Below are 23,203 nucleotides of genomic sequence, written 5' to 3'. Positions count from 1 at the left end.
GACACAAGTAGATGTAAGCAATTAGAAAGAACAAGACCCTTTCCGTTGACTCGTCGCCAAAAATGTTGTGTCTAGACAAGACAGCCTAGACACAATGAGAGGAAGCCGAAAGGCACGCGCTACGCTAAAGCAGGATGGCGTGAGGTCTGAAACAGGATACGTAATGAATGCTATAAAGAAAAGTACGTAGCTTCTGGAATACTTAACTTTAATCCATCCTTTTGGTACATCTGGAGAATGTGGTGAAACAAGTGAGACTCTTTAGATACATGCAATGTTACTAATGGCGCCTTGCTAGGTCGTAGCCATTGACTTAGCTGAAGGCTATTCTAACTATCTGCTCGGCAAAGGAGCGAGGCTTCGTCATTGTAGTCGCTAGCAAAGTCGTCCGTACAACTGGGGTGAGTGCTAGTCCGTATCTCGAGACCTGCCTTGTGGTGGCGCTCGGTCTGCGATCCCTGACAGTGGCGACACGCGGGTCCGACATGTACTAATGGACCGCGGCCGATTTAAAACTACCACCTAGCAAGTGTGGTGTCTGGCGGTGACATCACATTAATAACTCTGCTTTAGTGGCACTGTCATCAGTGACTTGACCGTTGTTATCATGCAGTGAAGGTATTGATTGTGTCTTGCCACTGGTGTGCTTTATGTATGACCAGAATCTCTTTGGGTTGTCTGCCAGACTTTGAGTCACAATTTCGTTGTGGAAATTATTAAAAGCATCTCGCATTGAAGTACGCACCATATTTCGAACTTCTGTAAAACTTTGCCAAATTTGGGGATTTTGATTTCTTTTCAATTTGGCATGCGTTTTTTGTTGCTTCTGCAACAACGATCTGACCTGTTTTGTGTACCATGGGGGATCAGTACCATCACTTATTAATTTATGTGGTATATATCTCTAAATTGCTGTCGTTACTATCTTTTTGAAAACATTCCACAGCTATTCTACACTTACATGATCAGATCGGAAGGAGTGAAGACTGTCTCTTAAGCATTAAGAGCACTTTTATCAGCTTTTTTAAATAGATATACTTTGTGTTTCTTTTTGATGGTTGTAGGTGTTACGGTAGGGGAGAGTGGGGCAATCTGAACCACTGGGCACAATGAATCAGGTAGCATAATTTCAGTATAAGGTGGTAAATTATTTTTTTTCTCTGTGCATATGTTATCAGTACTGCTCTACCGACTGCCACTTGTTTTCTGCAGGATCTAGTTCCCGCCATTAGTGTTGTACTGGTGATATGTTAGTTTTGGGACCATGAAGTAATTTTTGGGGACATAGATAGATTGAATTTTGTTCAATCCTTTGTCACCAAATTTTAGAGAAAGTAAGTCATTGTAACAATATCAATACTGTATTTTAATGATATAGATCTTCAAATATTAACAATGTTCATACATAACCTTACATGAGCTTTGTTTGAAATATATACTGTTGGGGCACATTGAACCAAGCTCTCCCGGGGCACAATGAGACATGGTTCATTGTGTCCCAGAAATCTTTTAATTGTCCAATACAAGCACTCTGTACTTTGTTTCCTTAGCATGGGTAAAAACATATGTGTAGGAATTTAAGGCTTTTAAATTACAGTTGTTCAGCAGTCCTGTTTTATATTATCAGGTTTGAAGATGGTTCTTTTATACCGCAGGAAGACGGACAGAGATAAAACTGACCAAGATGCTATGCAAGAAGCTGTACAGGATGTTCTTAATAAGGGCATGGCAGTTCACCAAGCAGATAAATCTCATTTAATACCTTACCCAACTCTTCACTGATATGTTCAAGACATTAAATGTGGTTCCAGGGAAATATTGACACCAAACTATGACTATCGTAAGGTATTTTCTGTGGAGCAGGAGAAATAATTAGTGGAGTATTTGTTGCATTCTTCTAAGATATGCTTTGGTGTTGACACAAAAGCATGCAGGCGCTTAGCAAGTGAGCTTGCTTTGAAAAATGGTCTGAAATGTTCTGAGAGCTGGATGGAGGGAATGGCTGGTGTAGACTGGTTCTATGGGTTCATGAAACGAAATGCCAGTTAAAGTATCCGAACCCCAGAGGGCTCTATCTTATCCAAAGTAACGTCCTTTAATCAGTATACTGTTTCGAATTTCTTCAGAAACATGAAAGGCCTTTGCCGGAAATACCCTACTTTCACTGATGGTACAAGGGTTTTCAATCTGGATGGAACCAGTACCTCAACTGTACCAGATAGGCTTCCAAAGGTAGTGGCACAAATGGGAAGTAAACAGATTTCTCAAGCTACTAGTGGAGAACGTGGTGTCTTAGTGACCACCTGTTGCATAATCAGTGCAGGTTGTACTTTCCTGCCCCCAGCAATGATATCTCCTCGAGTACATTTTAAACAACATATGATAAGTAATGCACCAACAGGCATCCTGGGGTTAGCAACAAAGATTTGCTGGATGAATAGTGATCTTTTTGTGGATGCCATGAAACATTTCATCCACAAATCCAGTAGTAGCAAAGACAATCCCGCGCTTCTGATTGTAGACAATCATGAAAGCCATCTGTCAATTGAGGTAATAGATGTAGCAAAAGCCAACGGGGTGGTTATGCTAACTATACCCCCACAAACCTCAAACAAATGGTAGCCTATAGATGTAGGAGTGTTATCTTCATTCAAGGGAACTTATTATTCAGCATTCAAAACTCTACGCAGGAAAGGCGCTCCTCTCACTATTTATGATATAGCTGCATGTGTCAAAATTGCTCATGACAGATCAGTGAAACCCACTAACAAATGTTCTGCTTTCAAGAAATGTGGAATATTTCCATTTGATGAAGACATCTTCACTGACGAAGACCTTACGGTCAGCAAAGTAACAGTCAGGATTGTGGAGGCAAACAGAACAACTTCAGATGTTAATTCTCTCCAACATATCAAGGATGCACAATCTGCAGGGCAAGCCTCAGTAGATGTCAGCCAGTCACAAGATCTGCAGCAAGCAGGACCATCTGCAGTGCCTAACACCTAAACAGCTTTTCCTAATGGACTTTCTCCTGAAAAAATTCGAGGATTTCCAAAAGCAGAGGACAGAAAGAAGAGCAATAAATGTAAGAGAGGACGAAGTTTAATTGCAACTGATATAACGGAGAAATATTTGCTGAAAGCCACAAGACATCCCAATAAAAAGGCCAACTGGAAGCTTAATGAGCAGGAATCAGATGACTACATTAGTGAGGCGCATTATGAAGAGAACAATGCCAACGTGGATGTGTCTGGTAAATCCGAGTACAACTTTGAAGACCTGGAAAGATTACTAGAAACAGATGATTTCATTTTGACCAAATTTGAACTGAAAAACAAAACACTGGTTTACTATGTGGAGAAGATTTTGAAACTGAAGGATGACGCAGGAGACTATCAGGTATCATTTTTGAGAAAAAGTGAAAAAATAGGAGGAAAGTTCTATTTTCCTCTGGTAAAGGATGAAGCTTTTGTTCCAGATAGCAACATACTTTATGTCCTCCCACGACCTGCTACTGGTGGTGTGACAAAGAGACAAAAATCATATTTCAAATTTGGAATCAGCTTCGAGTCCATTGATGTTCGGTAATTCCAAAATAAGTAACATGATTGTGTGCCTACTGATTTAATTATATGATTCACATATGGAATATATGTACACATTATGTTTAAAGTATATTTACACTTACTTTGTATGCTAAATAGGTTCTTTCAATGAACCTGTTTAAAGTGGTTCATTGTACCCAACATGTGGGGCACAATGAACCATTTACCAAATTTTGTTCAAAGGTGTGCAGCTAAAAAACAATTAATGACAATGCAATCATATAAGGCCATTTGATACTTGAATGATTAAACTGTAACATCTGTAAATCACAACTCTGTAATAAAATTATTGGATGAGTAACACAGAGAAATATTTTTTATGGTTCAATATGGCCCACTCTCCCCTATTCAGCCTAGCAGCAACTGCCTTGTGGTAGCTAATCCCTGTATTTGTCACAATACTCACTATTTGTCCATGATTATTTGTTGCCAAAAGGTCAAGTATGCTTTTGCAACCATTTACACTTCAAATGGGCTCATGAACTAATTGTTCAAAATAATTTTCTAAGAAAGCATTCAGTACAATTTTGTATGATGTTTTACACCTGCTGCCGGCTTTAAATGTATAATTTTTCCAGCATATCGAGGGTAGATTAAAGTCACCACTGACTATTAACTGTATGAGCGGGGTACTTATTTGAAATGAGACTCAGGTTTTCTTTGAACTGTTTAGCAACTATATCTTCTGAGTCTGGGGGTCGGTAAAACTATCCAGTTAATAGTTTAGTCTGATTGTCAGGTATAACCTCTACCCATACTATTTCACACGAGCTATCTACTTCAATTTCGCTACAAGGCAAACTACCTCTGACAGCAATAAACACTCCACCACCAACTGTATTTAATCTATCCTTTCTGAACACTGTTAGATTGTTTGAAAAAAATTTTGATTGAACTTATTTCCAGCTTTAGCCAGCTCTCTGTACCTACAACTATTTGAGCTTCAGTGCTTTCTGTTAGGGCTTGGAGCTCTGGTTCTTTCCCAACACAGCTACAACAGTTTACAACTACAATACCAATCGTTTCTACAACTACCTTACTGTGTTTTACCCACCCACTTTTAGACTGACGTCCCTTCTGTGGTTCCCTGAGACCCTCTAACCTAAAAATACTGCCCAGTCCCTTCCACACAACCCCCGCTACCCGTGTAGCCGCCTCATGTGTGTAGTGGACTCCTGACCTATTAAGCAGAACCCAGAAACCCACCACCTGATGTCAAGGAATCTGCAGCCTACACAGTCACAGAACTGCCTGAGCCTCTGATTCAGACCCTCCACTCGGCTCTTCACCAAAGGACCACAGCTGATTCTATCGACAGTGCTGCAGATGGTGAGCTCCACCTTAATCTCGAAAGCAAGACTGGCAGTCTTTACCATTTCCACTAGCCGCCCGAAACCAGACAGAATCTGCTCCGATCCAAACCGACACACGTCATTGGTACCAACATGAGCCACCACCTGCAGTTGGCTAAACGCTTTACTCTTCATGGCATCTGGAAGCATCCTTTCCATATCCGGAATGACTCCCCCCTCCCCTCCCCCCCCTCCCCCCCCCCCTCCCCAGAATGCACGCGGAGTGCACACTGGCTTCCTTCCCCTCCTTGGCAGCTATGTTCCTAAGGGGCCACATTATGCGCCTAATGTTGAAGCTCCCAATTACCAGCAAACCCGCCCTCTGTGAATGGCCAGACCTTGCAGGCCAAGAATCTTCCTCTGGAACAGTGTGGACGACTGCAACCGGCTCAGAGACATCGTCAGCCACAGATAACGCCCGAAACCTGTTCGTCAATTCGTCAAATGAACTGGGGAGGCGATATGAACGGCCCCTCAGAAAGTTTTTCGCTGCCTGCCAGACTTTGGAATCATTTCCCACTTGGCCTCGGGTGAGGGGTCAACCTCAGTGCAGGCAGTACCTGGGGCGGCCACAGAAGTGGACCGATTGGAGGACATGTGGGACGTGCTCAATGTCCCTGGCATCCCTGCGTTCAGTCACCAACAGTGACGCATCTTGGCAGCAGCCTCAAGCTGTGTGACGGAAGCCAAAGCAGCCTGGAGCTATTAGCTAAGGGTCACCAACTCAGCTCCCATCTGTACACAACAATCACAGTTCCTATCCATTACTGCAGGCGCTCCTGTTTGAAGCTCGTAAAAATATGTAACAAGCTAACGGTGTACTCGCCTTATTAGTAGCAGGAACTAGCTGATGGTCTAACATACTGGGCCTCCGGTTTCTGTGCTGCTGGTGACGCCACCATCACCAATTCTGCCTGAGCCTGTTGGCTTGTTGTCAACATCTCACCAGGCCATTGCTTCCCAACTGAGATCGTCAGCCTCCTGCCAACGTCTCACTGGCCCATCGCCTTCCAGCTGAGCCCATTGGTGCCCTGCCAGTATATCACCAGCCTGTTATTCATCAACCCCTGCACTTTCCACTGCTGGCTTGGCCACACCTCAGCCCATATGGCCACCTCCAAGTCACTGCAGCACCTATCTGCCTCCTGTGTTCACATATATTTCTCAGCACTCCTACACCTTCTACTTGTTCACACCTTCCATTTCCAGACTCTGTGCTAGTTGTGCTGCATTTTTAATACCTTCAAAGCACACAGCCTTTTTACCTCAGTCCCAGGCTTATTCTGTCTGCTCTAAAGGCTTACCTATTGAAGTTCACATTGGCAGCTTCTCCCAGCTGCCAGCCTTGTTGGACTACCTGGTGTCATCCTACCGATGGTTGGTGCTGGTTGAGCCACTCTTCCATCAGCCACTGATGCACATTGTCTCCAGGGCGCAGTCATCCTTGGTCATACCAAACAGCTTGCTCCCATCTGCCTGACACGCTGGACTGCCTTCCGTCCCACTGCCACACCATCATTGGCTGCCTTTCTGGCCCACCCTCCATCGGCCACCATTAGTAGAGTCTTGTCCACATCAGCTGCCCCTGCTCGACATTCTAAGTGTGCTGTTGCCTTAGAGGTCACGCCTGGCTCTCACTGAATCCTCACCAAGTTGCTTCCCGTAGCCCCATTTCTCCTTGCTTATATTTCTGGTTTTTTCTGCTGCAGAGATCACAGCATTGGCCGGGTACTTGCGTTTCGAGTACATGTGATGGTTTCAAGGAGAGGGTCCTACATCTCACATCCCACCCAAAGCTGTCCTACATTTCATGGCAACCCTTGCTGGCTAGTTGGCATTGTTGTGTCACAAGCAGCCGCCCTTGATCAAGAATTGCCTCCCATCAGCTGCCAACGCCTGACATAGGCTCCTCGACTTCTTCACACCAGAGCTATTTTGCATGCCATATCTTTGGGATGTGCCCTTACCTTCAGTCTCTAAGGCCCTGAGGTGGCCCACCATCCCTCCCTTAAGGGGAAGGAGGTATTGTGTCCATATGCAGTACCCTCTGGAAACTATGCTGTAGCGTAGCATTGTCAGAATGCTGGTGTGTGTCCACTCAGGTAAACATAAACATATTTATCGGCAGGCTTACAGGAAGCTCTGCAAAACATCGAGGCACTGATGTTGCCCCAGGCATCGCCACAATTGTTGAATTATTTTGCTACACCTATCGCATGCCACTTGGAAACACTCAGGTATGTAAATAACCAACTGCTCAATGCGTAGCCTCACAGAATGCGTGTCCTCACTGGATTTAGCCTTTGTGTGTTCTTTGAGTTGACTAACCATTCACAAGGTGCATTCTGCACTCATCACTAACCACTGCCTTGTGGGACCCAGCATTTAAAGACACTGAGAAATTTCCTATTTTGTGATACAGAGTTACAGGTGGACCTATCACGCAGTGACTCATTTTCTGTGTGGGCAGGCTTGCACCTAACATGTTGTTGATGTTTAGCCTTCAGGATATATAAAAGCATTGCTCACTGCTGCCAGCGGAATGTCAATTACCGTATTTACTCGAATCTAAGCCGCACTCGAATCTAAGCCGCACCTGAAAAATACATGAAATCAAGGGAAAAAAAATTTCCTGAATCTAAGCTGCACCTGAAATTTGAGACTCGAAATTCAAGGGGAGAGAAAAGTTTTAGGCTGCACCTCCAAATCGAAACAAAGTTGGTCCATTGTAATATGAGACACAATTTAGATCGAATGAATGACTATACAGCTACAATAGTTTGGTTTGAGTCGTAAGCTTAGCAGTTAAGCTTTACCAGGTAGCCATTTATATGGGTACCCTTCCTTTTTCACGTGCTTCATCTCGTTTGAATCGATTGCTTATTTTGCTTTGATATGATAAGTGCCATTTTCTTTGTTATTGGTGTTTACGTCACTCTAAGCTGAAAATGCATTACTGTACTGTGTCATGCATTGTTTGTCGCATTCTGATAGAGCGTGTTTACGGCCTGTTGCCGCTGACGGCATGGCTTGCTTTTGTGCGCGCTACTGCTGCTTACAATTAAAAAGGAGAGGAAGCGTCTCATTAGCGAAACAATGGCAAGAGACTGTATTTGTTGTTACTTACACTGCTGCTTTCTTTGATAATGATCAACAAGAACCAAATAATAGACCGCGTATGATAGAAGATGTTCTGAACGAGAGTGTAGCAAAAATTTTTCTCCGTTTGAAAATCTTTGCAGGCGCCTCTTTAGTACATTACAATCTGCACAGGTATTAGAGTCATCTTAGATTTAAAAATATAGTCAGTTGCCGTGCTTCATTTCTGACTGTATCACTATTAGTCATAAGAATAATATGAATATAAACATGACATGATACGTATATTCTTCCGCGTTTGCTGTTGTCTCACTCTAGTTTCGTAGTTTATCAGACAGACAGGATTTAAATGAGATAGCAGCAAACACGAAAGAATACATGGCAAAATGTTTATATTCGTATTATTCTTATGGTGAAGAGAATACTGCATGTGATTCACAATTCATCAAGTTCCTATTAGCAATCATCTCTTCTCACAGGTAGGAAAAAAATATTCAGAATGTAGAATTGGCCATATTGACAAACATCCCAAACAGTCTTGCCAGTCGGATTTTCGTAGTACATTGAAATGCTGCTACATTCGAAGATGAACAAACAATACTGAATTTGTATTTACTTCGTTGGATAATGTATGAAAATGCAGTGGTCGAAACTCGGGGCGGAGAAAAAAAGTTCGTCTTCCACTTTTTTAATTTATTTACTGACGCAGAGGTTTTGGCGCCAGTATTTATCTTTGTGCCTACAAAGCATGCCTGTGTAGCGCTACACATATTCGACGGCAGAAGTTAGTTGTGGCGGCACCTACCAACGTTTTTCAGAACTTCCGCTTGCTTTCCACTCGATTCTAAAACGCAGGTGGTTTTTTGGATTACAAAAACCGGAAAAAAAGTGCGGCTTAAATTCGAGTAAATACGGTAAAGTGTGGTGTTCTATTGTGGTCAGGGACCAAAAAAATATGAATAACACATAGCAACTGGTATAGGTTCACAGCTCTCTCTCTCTCTCTCTATCTCTCTCTCTCTCTCTCTCTCTCTCTCTCTCTCTCTCTCTCTCTCTCTCTCTCTCTCTCTACCACCCCCCCCCCCATTCCCCCTCCCCCTCCCCCCTCCTCCTGATGCTGACTTTCTTCCAAAGAGAATAAGAAAATCTCTCATGTGTGAAAATTTCCCTCATTTGGGAGGGAATCTGACTGTGTTGAACATTTCTGCAAACTGTTTTTGTGGAAATATCAATTTTTTAAAGTTCATTGAAACCTAATTCATTTGTACTGAATTGTTTGTTAGCACTAGTACAAATCCAATTAAAGGTATCTGCAGCTTTATCAGGTATACCAGGTGGATCCAGTGTGAGTGGGTACACATCAGTTGGGCTGTCCATTGTCAGCAACAAAATATACAACTCTGCTTGACCCATAGCTATCAGATTTCACAATCATCATCTAAGCATGCTGACATTGTCCTTATTCATTGCAATAGTGCATATTCTTTTAGTCCAAGCCTAGCACTTGTAGTGTCATTCACAACTTAATCTTTTGATCTATAAATTGAAACTCAATATTTGTAATTCTACTTGCATTTTATCTTAATTATATAGTGGTATTTTAAAAAAATGGAGGAGTTTGCAAATCTTTTCTATTTCATAATCCCTGTTTTCAAATCGTTTTTGAGATACACATCTAGAGCTCAGATTGAGTTATAACTCGGACACCACTGTTGAAAATAACACGTGTTTCATATGGGTTAGACAAATGGGGATGGTAGGATCTGCAAGATAGGATCTGATTTATGACCATATATTAAATCTATAAAGTTCAAAGTATCTGTTAACATTGTGCGTGCACAGTTCATTACATCTTAACGGCTATAAATGAAGGGCCAATACAGCACAAACTTCCATCACTATTGTTTAAAATGGGATTAAAGAGTTTGATGTAGCCAGATGACTGAAGTTTTAACTTCCAACAACATAAACTATAGATCATGTGGGATAAGTGACATCTTACATCTAGAATCAATATGAATGATGTCTGCATGCCAAAAAGGGGTGGCTGTGTTTATCCTAGAATGTGAAACATATGTTGGTCACAGTTAAACAGATTGTTGTCTTCTGCTTCTTGAAGACCCCCTTCTGTGCAGTAATAAGGACACAGTCAACACTGAAACACCCAGGAAGCTTTTGACTCAGCATTTCACCTTTGCTTATTATCAAATTTATGATCATATGGGATAACAAATGACATTTTTCAGGGCTTGAGGATTTCATGGGAGGACACAGCGCATTATCTTTGGGTGGGGGGGATTAACACCAGATGTAGAAGTAAATTTGGGGATGCCCTAGGGAAGTGTTTTGGTACCCTTGCTGTTCATGTTAATAGCCTTGCAGATGGTATTTATAATAACATCAGACATTTGGCAGATGATGGAGTTGCCTATAATGAAGCACTATCTGGAAGAGTCTACACAAATATTCAGTATGAAATGGGAAGAAACCCTTATAAGTATTGCAATTGAATGTACTCTCTTCCATGCAGTTCACTGTGGTGTACACAGTACAGATGTAGATGTAGAAGTGCCTGGTCTAAAATTAACACTTGAATCCATATGTTATGGACACATCACACATATACAGAAAATGAGTTCTTTTCTGTTCCTCTTTTCTTTTTTATTGTGCAGATATTTTCAGACTGACTACCCCACTGTGATTCAGTCACTTTTTTTAGAAGATTCTTCATGGTAGAAACTATTGACTTGCAGTTCATGAAGTGTTTCTTCTAAAGAAAGGATCTGACAAGCCTCAATCGTAGGTATTTTGGAGATCACTGTATTAAAACTCGACTCCTGACCATACTACTTTTTACCTGTGAGTGTCTCCCTTGTCATTCAAATGAAAGATCTTGACAGACCTTCAAGAGGGCTTTTGAACACACTCTCCACTGATTCACAGCTTATGCTCTGGGTTATTAGAGTAAAAGCTTCGGTATACAATAAGAATCTAGTGCTCTAGGCTATAAGTTGTTCATTAGTATGTATATTGAATGCAACAGGAGCAGTCACACTTCAATGTGAAAGGCCATTTTTTCTATATTCTCCATTGACTGCACTGCCCTTGGAAATCAATGGAAAACCTGCTGTTGTGCAAGAGAGTGACAATGAATCTGATTAGCTTACAATCCTTGCTCGGGCTGTAGATCTGGACTAGGTGCAGCTGATAGTTACAGTGTTGACATATCAACAAATACTATTCTTGTTACCTTACAAACTTCAAAACTATTCTCTATGAACTGTGTTAGATTCAGCATTAGTCCTGTACAGCTTTTATCAGTGCATAATCCAGCAACTGGTAAAAGGTGATTTAAAATCAATCTTGCTCATAACTTATAAAATTGAAACAGTTGTGTGACAATTTTAAAATTTTTTGTATTGTTTCTATCTTTCCCGGATTTCAGCAGAGCAATCATTCAGCTCTTCTGTAACATCTTTATATCTGCTTATACTGTACTTATCTCTAATTTTTGTATGCTGAGTGCTGTTGTAAGGCCATTAGTAACCTGTTGCTCTTTCTTAGCATTTTTGGTTTTGTGGATTTGTGTCTACCTTCCCATTCAGTACTAGTTGACATGCTACATGATTGTCTACATCTACACCTACATCAACAGCTGCATAGGTACTCCACAGGCCACAATGAGGTGTGTGGTGGAGGGTACCCTGCACCACTACTTGTCATTTCCCCTGCTGTTTGACTTGTAAATAGAGTGAAGGAAAAAGACAGTCTGTACGTCTCTGAATGAGCCCTAATTTCTCATATCTCATATTCATGGTTCTTACACATGACGTATGTTAGTGGGAGTAGAATTGTTCAACAATCAGCTTCTAATGCCAATTCTCAATAATGTTTCCCATAAAGAACGCCGCCTTCCCTCCAGGGATTCCCATTTGAGTTCCCAAAGCATCTCCATAATACCTATGTTGTGTTCAAGCCTACTAGTAGCAAATCTAGCAGCCCTCCTCAAAATTGCTTCATTGTTTTCCTGCAGTCCGGCCTGGTAGGTTCTCAAACACTTGAGCAGTACTCGAGAATAGGTCACACCAGCATCCTATATACAGTCACCTTTACATGTGAACCACTCTTTCGTAAAATATTCCCAATGTGTGGCAGTCCTCCATGTGGGCCTCTTGCAGGCAGTCTGTGGTTCTCTGCCGGCTATGCATTGGTCACACATGGGCGACCCACGGCTACCTCCTGTGTCGTGAAGACCCACCTCAGTGCCGGTGCAGCGCCCAGCTGACAGTGGCCCATATATTGTTGAGCTGTCCTCCTCTGGCTGCCCTGCAACGGACTCTTCAGTTACCGGACTCATTATCATTAATTTTAGCAGACAACGCCTCATTGGCTCCTTTGGTTTTACTTTTTATTCATGAGGTTGGTCTTATCATTCGATCTAAGTTTTAACACCTGTCCTTTATACCTCTGTGTCCTCCACCCTAGTGGTTTTAGGCTGGAGGTTTTAATGTGGTGCAGAGTGGCTTTCTTATACTTTTAATTCTCGTGGTTCGCCAGCCACAGCCATCTGCTCTCTTATTATCCCTTCTACCTGTTTCTTGTGTCTCTCTGTGGTTTTCTTGTCCACTTTTGTCCATCTTAGTGTTTGTTGCCCTTCTGTCTTTCTTCCTACAGCACTCCTGACGATACCCTCGTCTCTGATGAACACTCGCAATCGAGGGCAATATTCTTTGAGACACTCACTTATCTCTGAACCTATTCCATATGCTCGTACCTTCGTTAACTGTCTGTGATGGGACACTGTGTTAAATGCTTTCCAGAAATCTAGAAATATGGAATCTGCCTGCTGCCCTTCATCCATAGTTCTCAGTATAGCATGTGAAAAGGGCAAGCTGAGTTTCGCTCGAGTCATGCTTTATAAAACCATGCTGATTTGTGGACATAAGCTGCTTAGCCTCAAGAAAGTTTATTATATTTGAACTGAGAATGTGTTCAAGGATTCTGCACCAAACAGAACTTATGAATTTTGGTCTGTAATTTTGTGGGTCCATTCTTTTACCTTTATTAGATAGTGGACCCACCTGCACTTTTTTCGGAGTTTCTTGGGACTTTGTGCTGGGCAAGAGATTCATGATAAATGCAAGCTAGGAAAGAGGCCAATGCCCTAGAGTACTCTTTGCAAAATCAAATTGGGTTTCCATCCAGACCTGTTGATTTATTTGTTTTCAAATCTTTAAGTTGATTCTCTATGCCGGGTATTCTTATTTCTATGTAGTCCATACGGCAGTCTGGATGCCTCCACTTATCAGAGCCCCCCCCCCCCCAGCAGATATACTGGATGAACATTGGCTTTCTTTCCTACCTTGAACACTATCTGCATAAAGGGCTCCATAACACTCTGAACATTGGAGCTCCCAATAACCAGTGAACCCCTTCCTCCATGTGCCTTCTTGGACCCTGCCCAAGGAGTGGCCACCTGTCCACTCACAAGATGAATGAGCGAGGCCAGGCTGCCAGTCTCCACATTGGCCCTCTACCTCGAGTGGCATGAATGCGTTACCACCTCACCTCTCACCCTACTGTGAGGGCAGATCCACCACATTATGTGCACTAGAAGCTGCTTCAGGAGCAGAGCCCATGGGCAAGACAAGTGACACCTGAGGTGTCCCATACGATGTGCCAGATTCTCTACAACAACTACTCCCAATGGCAGCAGCCTGAAGGTGACTGACCATAGCCAACGGCACATTCAGCTGTTTGCAAACAGCGGCCTGCTCCTTCTGTATCCACACACAGCATACACACATCCTACCCATCCTAGCAAGACTAACTGAAAAAGTGAACCATGAAAGCAAACAGTCCTAGAGATGCAACTTGCTACACTCCTGATGTGTCACCAATGGATGCTGATGTGTTAAAGAGCTACATAGCTGGATGTTCAGTGAACAACTATTTGCTGTAAAGACTGAATGAATTTACACTTAAAAACTGTGAGATTAACCCCTTAAAGAGGGACACACATGAAATTTAATAAATATCCTAAATGGAAAACACAAAAAAGGATAAACAATTAACTTGCTCCGTATCACAGTCGAGAGCTGGAGCCAGACGGGCTGGCTTACTAAATGAATGGACGGTTACTTTCAAAACAAAACAAAACAAATGGGCAACTAATGCACTACAGACTGATTGAATTTACACTTACAAAAATGTGAGATTAACTCTCTTAAACAGAGAAACATGCACGAAATTTAGTAAATGTACTACGTAGAAAACACACAAAAGGATGAACACTTCTGCTGTGTAAATGCATTTGTGTCACAGCCAAGAGCTGGAGCCTGTCTATCATATTATGCTGTACCAAGGTGCTTATTGGATCATTGCTTTATGACTTGATGTCATTTGTGAACTTCAGTACTGTATGACCACAGTGACAGAAAATATCAAAGTAAATGGTTAGATATATTTACTTCATCAGTCTCGGTTACAAATTGTCATAAATGATTAATAGTTTTGATCACTACATGATTGTCTGCATATCTATAAATAAAAATACAAGATTGAAAGTATCTACTTGAATGAATGACATTAGTTGGAAATATTGAAAATAATTAGGATTCCGTGACTGAATCTGTAAAAACAGAACCCTTATAGGATTGCTTTATTGTCTGTCTGACTGTTAAGAATCCTTTTTCTCAGGAATGGGTAGACATAATAAGGGCAGATTTATGTCACATATTAATGTCTATGGATGCTTGACAGCATACAAATTTTAAGCTTCTAAGTCAATTCATAAAAAGATACAGCTATTTAGGTCACATATTTTGATACTCAAAAACTCATACATCAAAACCTGTAGGGTACTTTCCGTTGACCTAGAATCATGAAATTTGGTAAGGAGCAAGATTTAACAGTATGAGTAAAGGAAAAAATCTGTAATTGTTAATTTGTATTTATGTAACACAAAAAAGTATTTTTTTGTCCTTTATCATCTGTCTGTCCATTTGCCCATATGTTACAAGCCACTTTTCTCTTGAACAAGTTGGCATATCAGATTCAGATTTATATCACAGATTGAAGTCTGTAATCCCTTGGCAGTGTAAAACATTTAAGATCCTAAGTCAATTCAGTCAAAAGATTCAGCCATTTATGTAAAATATTTTGAAACTTGTGAAGTCACTCATCAAAACCTATAGGGTACTTCCTGTTGATGTAGAATTACAAAATTGGACAAGAAGCAAGGTTTCACAGAGCAAATAAAGTAAAAAAAATTGAAAATTATTAAATTATAATGATATCGCATAAAAATTCTTTTTGCCAGTAGAACCTACGTTGCATTCATCATCCATCAAAGGCCTAATACACTAACTTTACTACACGCAAACGTAAAATGCAGGATGAAGTCCTGTTTTAAAAAGTAAATAAAAATGTTTTACTAAATCTTCTATATCAATACATATAAACTGAAGCCCCTATCTGGTTCTTTTTGTATGTCCAGGCTAGTCTTAAGAACTAGTGTGGAGATTTTGATGTGGTCTTGGAATCCTCATGACCAGTATCTTGCCAGCATCTTTATCAAAAACAGGCGAAAACCATTGAGATTCTCAATTCCCAGGGTGGATGAACTATATAAATGTACATAATTAAGTTTGTATGGAATTCTGTGTGCGGTCCTGCTCGCATTTGGCCAATCTTTATATATTATTCTTGTCAGCCAGTTGGATTCATGAACTATTAACCAGATTGTGCCTTTCTCTCTCTCTCTCTCTCTCTCTCTCTCTCTCTCTCTCTCTCTCTCTCATGATGCCTGATTAATCGCAAGTTGTGAAAAGTCAAAAAAAATTTCATGTCATAATTTTAATGAAAACAATAATTGTAACAGCATTTTGTAATACTAGATGAACTTCAAGAAAGAGTTGTCATATGGTGATGTGAAACAACTATACTTCTGTATAAGTATATTCTTTGAGGTTGAACAAGACTGTCCAGTAAACTTAAAAACATGCACAACCACATTTAAAGTGTGATTTTAATAGACTAGTTTAATATTAAATAAAATTAAAAGTACTCAGTAATTTGTTCAATAATTATAGCAAGTTGAATTGTATTCACAAATCATAATTTGCATGTTCAACAGTGTGACTCCAGTACCTGGATCTGAAGCAGTGTGGTTCAGCCTGGATTGGAAGCTCCCATGTGTGCTGTTCTTCACTAACAGGAATCTACCCTCAGAGTTGGTGCCTCCACCTCTCAACCCATTGACAGCAGATGTCTTTAGGGAAGATGAAAGTCTGGCCAGAGGCTGTGGTCAACGCATGATCACATTCACACCACTTGGTACTAATGAAATGCTGGGAAGAGGTTTGTATTGTATGCACAAAATCCACCGAAGGCTGTTGGTGTGACACCAGAAAGTAAAAATGCTCCAATGAAGAAGACAGCTGTAATAGCTAGTTCTCTCAGTCAGGACTCACTCACTGATGCTACTAAAATACTTGTGTAATACAGAATGTGTTTACAACTTAAAATATGAAAGAAAATCTATTGTAAAATTCTCCTCATTTAAATGTAATGTATACTAAAATCTAAGTAACTGAGAAATGGGATTACTGTAGTCTGACCTGGCGTAGTTAACCAGTTAGTCCCATTTTTTTAATACAAAATAATTTTGGATATTGGGCAATGTAATTGTAAACTTTTAAAGCAACTAAATTGCCAATGTTTCGACTGACTTGCTGCGGTCCTCTTCAGGGTGGTTCATTGCTGTATACTGATGAATGTCTTCCTTTATATACTGTCATTTGGCTACCAACATCACATATCTGAGATGTTATTTGACAATTTGATGAGGTTGTTATGGACTGGGTGGGTGTTGGTACACTATCACCTGTACTACCCTGGTGGCTGATTCGAAGGCAATTCTAGTAGGTGATTGGTAGAATGCAGCATACCAGCTAGCTGTTGTCTGTGCCACTCTGGTAAGTAGGCCCTCTCTTGTTGCTGACTGGAAGGCAATAGCAAATTGGCAGCTTGAATCCAGAGGGTTGTGTTTCCTTGCAGCGAGACATTAAGGCTGCACTTCAATGGTGTGATCCAATACCCAAAATTATTGTCTCCAAAATGACACTGACCATGGAAGCGCACAAAAACTTATACAAGAGTATTTTTATCTTTTTATTTTGGCTTCCACCAATTTGACTATTTAAAAATGCTGGGAGAGTATCCGAATAAAGTTCGGCTGCTTTCCACACTTGATTTTAGTTGAGGCCGTGTGATACAATAAATATTTGTTCATATGAGGTGGAAGGGAAAAAGGATCTGTGCCACCCCTTCCCATATTTAAAGATAATCACACAAAAATACAAATTGGGATGAAAAAGTTTGATGGGTTGCTGTAGAAAATTACCATTTGTGTTAGCTCTCAATACTTATTATTAACTGACTTCTTTAAGGTAGACTTCATCCTCCTTAAAGAAGGGCTCTTAATTCCAAATTCCCTTTGTTGTTTCAAATACTAGATTTTTTTTTATTTTTTATCTGAAGAACCTGCAGTTTGTGGAAGGCAGATGACTTATTTAGCCTCGCAATCATGCTCTAACTTCTCAGGAGACCCTGCAGTTTGGAATCAGGAATTCTCAAACATTCCACTTAAAGCCATGGACAAACGCCAGTCTCTCAACACAAACAGAAACAAATAATTTCTGAATTTGAACATAATTCGTGCAGCCAAAGATTTCTGTTAGTTGCCAGGGGTTGAAAAATAGTGAATGTAGATAGTGTATCACCAGCCACAAATCCTCTCCCCCTTTTCCCTATCACTACGTATAAGGAACTGCTTTTTTTTAAACTTGATGTATCAATTGTTCAATCATTGGTGCCTTTAGAATGAACTTCTCGAAATAATTTATTGCCTCCAGATGTTATTGCAGTCCTTCAAAATTCTGTAGTGTTTAGAAATTGTTAAATGCCACCAGATTTTGTTGAGTTGGGTGAATTCCTGTATTGCAGAAAATGTGGTCCAAATCACACTTCCTCTGTGGAAAAATTTGTGGTGACACAAAATCGACTGCAGCCATAGGAAGTTTAGAATAAGATTTGTAAGTGATTTACACATATAGAAACTTTTTTCACAGTCTCAATCCCATTTCACTTGGAGAGAAATTACCAGTTTTTACCCTAAGCTCATCTTCAGATATGATTGTACCTGTACATAGCAACCCATGATATGTTCACAAAAATCTAACAAAAGTATCCACAGAATGACATTGCAGCTGGTGGTTGTATTTGAGAATAGATGGATAGCACACTGTATGAAGATAACCATACATTTGAAACTGGTAATAGTTGTGTAAATAAAAAAATTTGGGTGAAACCATGATTGTGAATTAAGTTCATGTGCAGTAAGTGACAATCACTGTTGCCCTGGCAGTTTACTTAAAATATCATTCATATGTGATGGAATGTTGTGTTAGTTGCCCAGTGTAGTGCTGGTATATAACCAGGCCAGTGACTACACAAGGGCAACTGCCAGTATCAGTCAAGATCAGAATATTGATAAGCATCACTGTTATTACACGTCGGCTCTTGATAATAACTGAATTGCATGATGAGATCTATTATGGTAAAATAACTGCAACTTGAGAATTTTGGTAGCAAGTCAGTGAATTAACGTGTTACCACCAACAGGCAGCACAATAACTGTAAGTTTGAAGTTGCAAAGGATGACACCTGATTTCATTTTAAATATGATTGACATAGCCAGTGAACTTCACAGAATCATTTCAATTGCTCCATGCAGTGATTAGTTCATCTTGCAGTGTCCATGGAAAGTAATGATGTTCCCTTCTTCAGTATGAAAGAGGGGATTTGGGGGAGGGGGGCGCATACAATTGACATTAGTCATCAAGAACTTGAAAAAAGAATGGCATCAGACAACTTGTTTTTGGAGTTCCTGATGGTAAATTCAGACATTATGAAGGCATAGAAACCAGACATTTGATTACCCCCTTCTGATATGTGACTAAACATGTGGACCATTTGCGTGACATTGTGCAATGATACTTTGACAATGGTCTTGTTGCAATCTGGAAAGAATTTGTTTACATATTCTAATAAAAGACAATGCTAGGGAGACAGAAACAGGCATGTTTCCAAATTGATCAAAATAACTAATATAACTCTGTTAACTTAGAACTATATTGGAATGTGTTAAATGATGAGCGATATGTAAATGATGAGTAATATACATACACATTGATAGTAGGCCCCCAGATATTATCTTTTGAAGCTGTAGTATTGAGCTCCATTTATTCCTATGTGAACCCGCCAACTCTCCCAATTTAGGTGGGAAACTACAAATTTTCCATGTTTTCTCCTGCCATCGGGTTATTCCACTATTTCTTCCGATTCCCCCCCCCACCCCCCCCCCCCACCCCCCCCCACCCCCCCGCTGGCTGGAAGTCCTTGGCTCAGAAGTCATTTTTAATCTGTATACATATCAAAGTTTATATTTTCCTTTCCCCCCCATACGCATTTTGTAGAATGTATACTCATATTGCCCAGTGGTATGCTGTTGTTTGGGATCATGTTTGTAAGTTGTCATTATGCTTAAGTGAAGTTGCTTATTATTCTGTGTTCTATTACAGGTATAAATCTTTAGAGTGGGTAGACATGAGTATTATTTTGTTACTTGAAGCTCTGAAAGGCTTTACTTTTGTGTAAGCAGTTGAATCAGTGTTTTGTTTTACATTATGTCAAAACATATAACTATTTTCTTGAAGCAATATTTGGAACAGTTTCTGTGCATTATCAGGTCTAGGGAAGTTCTGTTGTTTGCATTCTGTACTCTCTGCTGATGTGACATTTGTAGATCGGATGTTGGAAAAACCGATATTTCAAAAATATGTAAACAAAAATAGCAAAAAGAAATGTTAAATATGAATAACTATAAAAGTGAAAGTGACAAGGTGTTAAAGGTTTAATGCTTGTTTATATTGTTTATTATTGAACACAATTTGCCAATCAATTGTACTGGCCATGTGAGTCATCTGTTCAGAAAAGTGATCCCGTATAGAGGTACAGCAAAAAAATACAGCTGTGTAAGAACACAAACTGTCACAACTGTAGCAGAAATGGTGATCAAGGAAAACAAGAAATCATAGGAACTTTTAAAAAAATTGGCCATTTCCTGTTTCAACGGTCAGTAGTAAAATAGGAGAATTAAATTTATATCTTGTAGTTGTTGCAGTTTATAAGAAGATGGCCAAAAAATTGAAAGCAGCTTACTATCTCTCGCTAAGTTTAGGGAAATTAGAATGTCATATCTTGGCAATGCTGAATTTTGTTATTTTGCTTCCCTGTATTTCAGAAACAACCATAGCAATTGACATGAAACTTTTGTACGACATTACATGTAATGTTCTTAACGCACTCAAATAGAATAATTGCGTTCCAGCTACTGGTTTGGGAAATACAATTATTTAACTAAATGTATAAAATATTTTTTTAATTTTTGTACTTTCTCTTGAATAAGTTTAGTTGTACTTAACATAACGTTTTTATTTTAGTTCCAATATTAGAGAAGGAAAGTTGTAACTCACCATATAGCAGAGATGCTGAGTTGTGATAGGCACAACAAAAAGATTCACACAACTATAGCTTTCGGCCAGCAGCTGACAAAGGCCTTAATGGGCAAAAGCCATAATTCTGTGAATCTTTTTGTTGTGCCTATCGTGACTCAGCATCTCTGCTATATAGTGAGTAGCAACTTTCCTTCTCTCCTTAAATCGCTTCAGGCAAATGCCGGGATGGTTCCTTTGAAAGGGCACGGCCGATTTCCTTCCCCGTCCTTCCCTCACCCGAGCTTGCGCTCCGTCTCTAATGACCTCGTTGTCGACGGGACGTTAAACACTAATCTCCTCCTCCTCCTCTAATATTGTTACATTCCATCCTGGGTTTTCCATTGTTTGATTTTATTTTAGTTCAGTAGACTCAGTATCTGTGTCTTGTTGCTCCCTGAAAATTTGAATACTTTACTCCAAATGATTTCAAAGATTTGGGTAAAAATGCAAGTGAAGACGCAACTGAAAATGTAAATTTTCAGATACAACTTCTAAAGTTTTAGATCACTTTAAGTTATAAATACATGTTTTAATTTTTAGTTTTACTCACTTAGAAGCATTCTGCCCCATTGTGTGTATCATCCTTATGATCATTTTCCTTGGATCTCATTCTTTTCTCTCTTCTGGACTCTTTGGTGGCCATTTCTGCTATACATTGTGCTTTATTAATGTAAGCCATGTCCATTTGCTGAAGTTGTCTGATGCATTTACTCCAGGTTTAAGTCCCATAAACTGTAGCACTATCACCTTACTGATGTAGCCATCATTAAAAGCACTAACAGCATCACAGACCCTGCATTTCAGTGTCTTCCTTTGCACAAAATCATTATTTGTTATGCGAGTCCATTTGACATTTTTGAAGAATATATCTAAAAACAAAGATGATGTAACTTATCAAACGAAAGTGCTGGCATGTTGATAGACACACAAACAAACACAAACGTACACACAAAATTCAAGCTTTCGCAACCAACGGTTGCTTCATCAGGAAAGAGGGAAGTAGAGGGAAAGACGAAAGGATGTGGGTTTTAAGGGAGAGGGTAAGGAGTCATACCAATCCCGGGAGTGGAAAGACTTACCTTAGGGGGAAAAATGGACAGGTATACACTCGTGCGCGCTCACACACACACACACACACACACACACACACACACACACACACACACACACACATATATCCTTTCGTCTTTCCCTCTCCTTCCCTCTTTCCTGATGAAGCAACTATTGGTTGCGAAAGCTTGAATTTTGTGTGTATGTTTGTGTTTATTTGTGTGTCTTATCAACATGCCAGCACTTTCGTTTGGTAAGTTACATCATCTTTGTTTTTAGATATCTTTTTCCCATGAAGGGCGCATATGGATTCTCATTCTGCCCATGTAGATGCTTCTTAAATAAGTCAGGATATGCCTGGTCTCTGTAAATGGGTGTTTTTGATTTCCAACACTGTTGTTGGGATGGAATGTTTATGGCTGCATGAAGTGTCTGAGTACTGGGCATTGTGAAATGTGCACAATGAATCTGGTACGGGAAGGCATAGTTGATGTATTAGTTTCCATTTATAATAGATCAAATCAGATTATTGGTTTGTCATTTGTTTGTGGAAGGAAGTAACCTATATGATGTGCCTTATTGTGAACAAATCGTTGCGGTTATTGCTAATGGCCACATGATAGTACTGAATTCATCAGTAATGTTGTCTGCCAGCCTACCCCTTATGGTTTTGTCATCAGAAAGTTTCTTGTTTCTCAAACTTATTTTCAGGTTTCCCGGCCTGGTGCCAGTGCTCTCCTGGAAGTGATTCACACGTTGCAGTTTTGTGATAACCGTATCACTGTAAGATCAGGTTGTTACTATAGTATTGTACGCTTTTGAGTCACCATCAACTAAGAACTTAGCATAGCCAACACTCGTTTCATTCATTGATCGAGTGAAAATTGCAGTAGCCACGGAGGCCTCCATTTCCCACTTATTCCTACATAGTTGCTATCACAGATATATTCTGCTTGGTTCTCTGATTTACATTTTTAACAGTGTTTTGTTAGGAATTGGAATTCAATTACCTTTCCGGTATCCACACTGGTTTCCATAGCAAGAGAATTCTTCGAACTTCTGCATACAACATGGGTTTACTTTATGAAATACTACAACATTGTTTCCAACGGTGCTGCCAATAGAAATCATGTATTTTAGCCTTTGTAATACTGTTTTCCACAGCCTCCTTTATACAGTAGACTCACAATAATCCGACAGTTATGGGGCAGAGGAGGTTTCGGATTATCAAAAATGTCAGATTACCAAAGATGGACTGTTTAAAATTGAATTTAGATTTCTAAGGCTAGAAAATTTAGTTGTTTTGCATAAGTATTGCATGTGTACGGCATGTACTATATTATGCCTATTGTTACAGTACATACTGAGTACATACCTATGTATTTCACAGCCATTGAGGCTATAAAAATACATGTGTACATATAAGACAAGATTTATTATGTATGTACATGTGTGCATATAACGACATTACGAATTT

At 40.0% G+C, this 23,203-nt stretch overlaps 1 protein-coding gene across 4 annotated transcripts in view; it reads left to right on the top strand.

Moving 5' to 3' along the window:
- Positions 1 to 23,203, top strand: part of LOC126475276 (PAN2-PAN3 deadenylation complex catalytic subunit PAN2) — a 320,263-nt gene that overhangs the window by 254,250 nt on the left and 42,810 nt on the right. For all 4 annotated transcript variants that reach the window (XM_050103030.1, XM_050103026.1, XM_050103025.1 and 1 more), the window contains one exon: positions 16,194 to 16,417. In XM_050103030.1, coding sequence (XP_049958987.1) covers positions 16,194 to 16,417 — 224 coding nt within the window. The remainder of the gene's footprint in view (positions 1 to 16,193; positions 16,418 to 23,203) is intronic.

This window comes from Schistocerca serialis, chromosome 4 (assembly GCF_023864345.2).
Source record: "Schistocerca serialis cubense isolate TAMUIC-IGC-003099 chromosome 4, iqSchSeri2.2, whole genome shotgun sequence".
Taxonomy (NCBI): Eukaryota; Metazoa; Arthropoda; class Insecta; order Orthoptera; family Acrididae; genus Schistocerca; species Schistocerca serialis.
Note: the sequence above shows the minus strand (reverse complement) of the source record. Positions and strands in the feature narration are given on the sequence as shown.